This window comes from Meleagris gallopavo, chromosome 4 (assembly GCF_000146605.3).
Source record: "Meleagris gallopavo isolate NT-WF06-2002-E0010 breed Aviagen turkey brand Nicholas breeding stock chromosome 4, Turkey_5.1, whole genome shotgun sequence".
Lineage (NCBI taxonomy): Eukaryota > Metazoa > Chordata > Aves > Galliformes > Phasianidae > Meleagris > Meleagris gallopavo.
Window position 1 is genome coordinate 32,030,554 of NC_015014.2, and position 8,028 is coordinate 32,038,581.

Genomic DNA, 8,028 nt, shown 5'->3' on the forward strand with positions numbered 1-8,028 from the left:
GGGAAAAAAGGGAAAAAAGGGAAAAAAGGAAAGACTGATCACACAACTACACAACACTGAATGAAAATACAATGTCAAACAGCTTGATTTGTAACTGCAGATTGCAGAGAAATAGATTGTCAAAATTATTTATAAAAAAAAAAATCAGTTTTCAAATTAAATAACAACTACCCACAATTACACAATCTAGCTGTAAAATACAATGGAATGAGCACTTGTGCTTTCATTGCAAATCTCAAACTATTTAGCAGTTGGAGCATAAGCATTATCTCAACCTGCACTTTTCCATATAAAAAGAATGAGCACAGAATCAGACACAAATATGAAATCTAAGTGCAAAAAAATCCACCGACTCTAAGCCAGAGAACCACTTACTTTAAAAAAGGCAGTAAGATCAAGTCCAGTCATCCCCTAACACTACAAGTCCTCCACTAAACTGTGTCCCTAAGCACCACATGAAATTTCTTAAATATTTCCAGCGATGGGGATTCCATCCCCTGCCATGGCAGCCCGTTCCAGTACCTGACCACCCTCTCCATGAAGAAATTCTTCCCGATACCCAATCTACGCTTCAGCATAAGTGAGCTTTAATTTGTGTTCTCAAAGACACAGTTCATGTACTTCAGTACTGGCTGTTTCTTATTAAAGAAACCTAGTAGTAAACTAAGATTGTATCAAGTGTACAATTTTCAGACCAAAAAGTTATCATCCAAAAGCAACACAAAGAGAAGCTGTATTGCTTATTCAGCACCCACAAACAGTCAGCTTGTGCAAAGAATTTTACTGTAGTACTTCTTGTTCAAGTATGGGATAGCAAAAGCTGTTCCAAATAAATGAAGTCAGTTGAGAGAAATACTGCATATGGTTATATTTTTTAAGGTTGATAGCTGATTATAATTTATAATATATTTCTAATGGAGCACTGTAAGCTAATCATATTTGGGAGAAGAAGCATTTAAGAAGCTATAAATATGTAACTAATAACATAAAATCCAAGCTCCAAACTATTGCTCTCAATATTCTTTACAGAACAAAACATTTGTTTCTCATTTCAGGAGTGGTTTGTATTCAACAATGTAAAATTTGTTTAAAGTTTCAATAGTTGTTCTCTTCACTGCTCACCAAATATTCATATTAAATACTTTTACAACGTGAGAGCCTATTGCAACCATGGGGCCTCCTGTAAACCTTTCTTCTGTCAAGAAACTTTTTAGTCACAGGACTGTGACCCAAATGCTCACTGACAAAGGCTTAACCCTTAAAGCAACTTAAGAAATGCCTTAATAATAATTCAACTTTTATCAGTTTTTGCTGTTAACTTTTATAAATTTTCAGCAGGGATACGTAGAACCACATGGTAGGAATCTTCTCATAAAAATAGCATGCATTATTTAAACCAGCATCGCTACTAAAACTGGTCACATTCAGATTCACCATTACTCTTCAAAACTTAACCAATAGCTAACAGCACGCACATTTAGATAAACTCTCTCTCACACACTAAGAAATCTGAGCTCGGAATCTGCTGAAATTCCCATTCTAATAGCACTGCTTTGTAGAGCATCAATCACTGTCAGTATAGAAAAGTTAGGTTACATATCTATACGGACCATACTTTAACAAGAACAAAAGTAGCAATTAAGAGAAAAAGCTACAGATGCCAAGAAAGAATTTGAAATACCCCATCTGCTAAAATAAAAATACATAAATAAACAGAAAACCCACCAAGCTACCACAGTACCGTTGGTGGCTCATACAAAATTGTAACTCTGAAGTAGAAATAGAGATGGGGGTAATGCCTAGGACACAGGAGGCTGTACAGTGCTGAGGTAACGGGCTTAGCCAGTAGGGAAAATGACTGAACCAGTGCACTTCCAGCATTCTCCGCTGGCTGACCTACTGAGTGGTGTCGGCCCCAAACTTCCACTGACTGCACGTTCAATGACTCATAGCAAAGTGCAGAAGGCAGCTCCAGAACATGGTGCAAGCTAACACAAACAAGGCCTCCTTTCACACAGGCCTTTCTATCTTCACACAGAAGGCAGTAAGAATGGTATAAGCTTTCAGCTCTGTGGCTTTACTACCATACTCTGGGGCAATTAAAATATTTGTACTTCACAGCTGATGTCTCAGATCTGTTTTGCACCCTTTGCTGCTCAAACTAGTCACATAGAGAATGTTTAAGATCCTTCAGTCAACACCAAAGCAAATTGCTTTCTGATAAGCAAAGCTGCCTGCTACACTGTTACATTTTTACAGCCCCTCACATCATAGAACAGAAACAAGACCATTTCATGCTCATCTGTGTGAGTAAAGAAGTAACGGTAGATTGGAGATCTATTCCAGAGACTTCACCAGGAACAGCACGCAACAGAGGAGAACGAGCATGTCCAGACCGGAGACGTTAAATGAACTGTTCAGAGAGCAATCCCCTACTGGCCAATCCTCAAATGCTGACATTATGACTGCAATGAAAGACCTACAGTTGTAAGCCACACAAAAACAGAAAGACTTAATTTATGATTGCTAAAATGAGAAGGTTTGCAAAACTCACAATATGCTTGTGATTAAAGCTTTTAGGACTTAAAGCATTTATTATTCAGGAGATATATGGCCAACATTGTGCCTTTAGCTGCAAATTTAAGTACTTTCCCTGAGCCTCTCTGAAGTTTCTAGAAGTAGCTTTGAGGAAAACAGTTTGAAGCATACTGGTTGGAAGGTTACCTTTACTCAATCAGCAGACTTGAAGTTCAGGTCTTCTGCTGACACAAGTATTCATATAACACTCAACAACAAATACATGAAACTGCTTGTTTAGAAAGCAAACACATGAATAATTACTGAATAAAAGAAAAGCTTTACCTCTGCTCGTTGCGTGCGGGGCAAAATGGAAGATTTTTCAATGGCATAAACATCCACCAAGTAGAGACGCACTCCTTGCTCCCTGTCCAAAATGGCAGCAGTCTGGATGACACCAGTATGGCGTCCAATGGTGAAGAGGCGCCCCAGACTCTTATCTTCGCATCGGACAGACACAATGTAATATTCCACCTGGGCCTCAGAACCCCGTGGACTGGCTGCTTCAATAGATATCACGTTTGTCCCAATAGGCTCACCCTCTTTTAAGATGGTTATATATTTTGGCTGCGTGAATATAGGCCCATCAACGCCTTGTAGAATTATAGTCATCTCAGTGGTAGATTTCCTTCTTTCAGGGCCAAGATCTGTAGCAGAAACTATCAGATTGTATATTAGCTGAGAAGGCACCAAAGCTGATGCTACTCTTAGGTCTCCACTGTAGCGATCCACAATGAATGTTTTGGTATCTCCATTGATTATTTCATATTCCACCTCTCCATTGGCTCCCTCATCAGGATCTGCTGCAATAATTGTTGTTAGGACTGAACCAATCATGACTGAAGGGTCAGCTGCAAGAGCATTTTGCGATATGAACACAGGAACATTGTCATTTTGATCCATCACTAAAATAGTTACATTCTTCAAAGCAAACCGTCTGGACTCCACAGGAACAGCCTGATCAGTGGCTTTGACTGTTAATTCAAAGAGATTAGCAAACTCCCGATCTATTTCAGCATTGGTAAATATTGTCCCTCTGACTTCGTCTATACGGAAATGATTACCTCGTGGCGTCTGTTGAATGATTGCATATGTTAACTGCCCATTAATATCTGCATCTGAATCATTAGCAGTCACAGAAATGACAGAACTACCAACAGGAATGTTCTCAATAATAGATTTAAAAATGTCCCCTGCAGGAAAATTAGGAGGGTTGTCATTAAAATCTCTAACATATATTACCACTGACATTGTAGATGACCTTGGCGGCCTTCCTTGGTCTTTTGCTGTTATATTTAGCTTATACAAAGATTGCGTCTCAAAGTCCAATTTTTTTGCAAGAAAAATACTACCAGTGTTGGGACTGATGCTAAAGGTCCCATGATTGTTTGTCCCTGTAATGCTATAATGGAGGTCAGCATTGTCACCTGAATCTGAGTCAGTGGCAGTGACTGAGGAAACAAGTTCACCAACTCTCATGTTTTCCAAGACATCCACTGACAAGATTGATTTAGGGAAGGAAGGACTGTTGTCATTCTCATCCAATACATCAATGCTCAATGTGCAAGTTGAACTTAAGGGAACCGCTCCAGAGTCTACTGCTTGGATAACAAGTGAATACGATGCAGTAGCTTCATGATCTAGTTTGCCTACTAAGGTCACTTGGCCTGTGCTACTATCTATTGCAAACTGCTTTTCTTCATTTCCCTTGATCACAGAATAGTGAATCAACCCATTAGTCCCTTCATCAACATCTGAAGCAGAAACTCTCAGAACCTGTGTCAAATTTGCTGCCAATTCTGATACGGTAGCTTGGTAGAGATCTTTCAAAAACTTGGGAGCATTATCATTGATGTCTTTCATGTAGATCTGTACAGTTGCCTGATCCTTTAGAGGCTTTGGCAACCCCTGATCTGTTGCTATAACTGTAAGACTAAATACTGCAGCTCCTCGCTGTCTCATAAGAGCTTCCCTGTCAAACTGATGAGTACTTCTTATCTCCCCAGTTATTGTGTTCAGCTCAAAATCTGGTTGCATATGCTCAAATGAATACCTGACTTCACCATTCGGCCCAAAATCTTTGTCTACAGCATTTATTTTACCCACATAGGAACCGCCACTCTGTTCCTCTTCAAAATAAAACACATAGTTCGTACTGTTGAACAATGGCCTGTTATCATTTACATCCTCCAGAATTACTGTAATGTTTACAGTAGCATTGAGCGGTTCCACTGCTCTATCAGAGGCAACAACAAGTAAAACGTATCTTTCTTGAAGCTCACGATCCAGTTCACTCTTTATGTACAGCTGACCATCTGGGAAAATGCCAAAGGCATCCCCAGCATTTCCTTCAATTATACTGTAAGCTATTTCACCATTCACTCCCGAATCTTTGTCAGAAGCCTGTACCTTAAAGAACCGTGAATTCACAGGCTCAGACTCCAAAATTGTAATTTCATAGGAAAGCTGGTCAAACACAGGAGGGTTATCATTAACATCGTGGACAGAGACAGTCAAGATGAAAGTAGAGGACAGCTGTGGCACACCCATATCTGAGGCCAGGATTTCAACCTGGTAAGTCCCAGCATTTATGTCCAGCTGCCCTATTAAGCTTATAGCACCTGTTTGTTCATTGATTGAAAACAAGCCCTTTGGGTTTTGCTTAAGGCTGTAAAGGACCATGCCATTAACACCTTCATCAGGATCAAGAGCTTTGGCTTGGAATATGGTATGACCAGCTTTCCAGTTTTCAACCACATTTACACTTTCCACAGCATGAATAAAATGTGGGGAATTGTCATTTAAATCTTTGACAGTTATATTGACTATAGTATCTCCAGTCACTGCCCCACCACTAGCCACCACTTTCAGCTGGTAAAATGCTTGCTCTTCCCTATCAATAATACTGGCTGTGGTGATCTGCCCTGTCACTCTGTTGATGGCAAACATACCCCGTTGGTCACCTGTTGTAATAAGGTAACTGATGTTGGTATTGAGATCCATGGTAGAAGCAAAAACAGTACCTACATGGTAACCTAGGGCAACATTTTCAAAAACAACAAAACCGTACATGCCCTGGTTGAAAACAGGTGGATTGTCCTGAGTGTCCAAGACAGTGATGGTGACAATGGCTTGGTTCTGAGATTGAAGATGGCCACCATCAGTGGCCACAACCTGCAATTGGTAAGCAGTTCTCTCCTCCCTATCAAGGGCTATTTTTGTGGTAATGATCCCTGTCTTGCTATGGACTTGGAACCTGGAGGTATCCCCAGCTGAGATGCTGTATTTGACGGTCCCATTGGGCCCCATATCAGGGTCAGTGGCAGACACTGTGGTTACATAAGTTCCAGCTGGCTCATTCTCTTGGATATGGGCAAAATACTGGACAGGATAGAAAACCGGGCTATTGTCATTCACATCCAAAAGACTCACATTAACCCGGGCTACTGAAGAAAGGGGAGGAGAACCCAAATCTGTGGCCAGGACCTGCAGGGAAAAGTGAGCCTGCTCCTCCCTGTCCAGCTGTGAGATGGTGCTGAGCTTGCCTGACACGGGATCCAAGCGAAAGACCTGTCGAGGGGTCACTGAAGAGGGGCCAACTGCCACTACTCCCGGCTCAGCCTCTTGAAGGGAGAAACGAATGGTCCCATTGTCCCCCAGATCCCCATCCACAGCACTCAGGACCAGCAGCTCAGTTCCCGATGGGGAGTTTTCAGCCAAGGAAACCTGGTAGCCCTCAGGTTGGCTGAAGCAAGGCTTGTTGTCATTGACGTCCAGGATGGTCACCACCAACTGCGCATAGGAAAATTTGGGCTGCACCCCCTGGTCACGTGCACTGATGTTGAGCACCACCTGGGAAGTGGTCTCCCGGTCCAGCCCGCTGGTGACAGACGCACCCCCAGCATGCCCAGCAGTGCCACCCCCAGGACCAGCTGTGGTGACCAGCCCGCTGTGCTCACTGATGTGGAACCAGCCCAGCTCATTGCCTGAAACAATGCTGTATTTGAGGTTGGCATTGAGGCCTGAGTCACGGTCTGTCGCACTCAAGCCCCGCACATAGCTGCCCAAGGGCACCTCCTCACTGATGTTCACCCTGTACACTGACTGCTCAAAGACAGGCGGGTGGTCATTGATGTCATTCACAAAAATCACCAGGCTAGCCACTGAAGAGCGGCTCACAGGAGTTGCCACCACCCCATCAGGAGAAAGGGAAGAGGTGGGCAAGCCCGGGGGTGATGGTGAGGCCCCATAGTTATCAGCCACAGCCACCGTAAGGTTATAGGCAGGGATACGCTCCCGATCCAGCGCAGCCGCCACCTTGATCAGGCTGAGGTTGGGTACCTTACTGCTGTGCACCTCGAAGTGCCGCTGTTCATTGCCTGCCAAGATTGACACAGAGATGTTCCCGTTGGCAGCGGGGGAGTCAGCATCGCTCACCGTCAGCAAGGCCACCACAGTGCCAGGTGCTGCATTCTCATCCACGGAGGCAAAGCGGGAGGTGGCTGGGAAGTAGCGGAACTTCACCCGAGGCTCGTTGTCGTTGACATCCAGCAGGCGGATGAGGGCCTCGGCCCGGCCACTCAGCGCAGGCACTCCGCGGTCTGTGGCCTGCACTGTCAGTGAGTACTGTTGGCACAGCTCATAGTCCAGGTGCTCCCGGATGCGAATCACCCCACTCTCAGGATCCACCTCGAATGGGAGGCTGCTGGCTCCCTCCCCACCTCCACCATCGCCTCCCTCCAGGCGGTAGCGGATGTCAGCATTGGTGCCTTCATCAGCATCAGCTGCTGCCACCTGCAGAACACTGGCCCCAACGGGTGCATCCTCGGGCACACGTGCCTGATAGAGAGTCTGACTGAAAACAGGTGGGTTGTCATTGATGTCCTGCACGGTGACGTTGACCTGTAGGTACCCGCGCCGCCGGGGCTCACCCTTGTCCTCCACCTGCACCAACAGCTGGTAGCTGGGGGTGGCCTCCCGATCCAGCCCGCCCTGCGAGACCAGATGCAAAAAAGCACCTTCACCGCTAGGGTTGAGGGTGATGTTGAGGCGGAAACGTCCCTCCTCGTTGCCAGACACAATGCGATAGGAGCTGTGGTCCACACCGTTGGTGCCACTGTCGGCGTCGGTGGCCGTGTCCAGAATGAGCTGCCGCCCGCTGCCCGTGTCCTCCTTGAAAGTCACCACGATGGAGGGATCGGGGAAGACGGGCGCGTTGTCATTGAGGTCGAGCACCAGGACGCGCACCTCGCTGGGGTAGGTGGGCTGGCTGGAGAGCACCACCAGGTCCACCACGTCGCTGGTCAGGCTCTCGCGGTCGATGGAGGCGCGGGTGTGCAGGGCGCCCGAGGTGGCGTTGATGGAGAAGAGGGCGTGGTGCTCGCTCAGCCGGTAGGTGAAGCCGGGCCGGGTGGCGATGGTGCCCACCCAGGTGCCGGCCGGCTGCTCCTC

General features: G+C 45.5%; 1 protein-coding gene across 1 annotated transcript in view; it reads right to left on the reverse strand.

Moving 5' to 3' along the window:
* Positions 1-8,028, reverse strand: part of FAT4 (FAT atypical cadherin 4) — a 153,292-nt gene that overhangs the window by 126,917 nt on the left and 18,347 nt on the right. Inside the window, 1 exon segment of the mRNA XM_010710090.2 lies at positions 2,863-8,025. Within this exon segment, the coding sequence (XP_010708392.2) occupies positions 2,863-8,025 (5,163 nt within the window).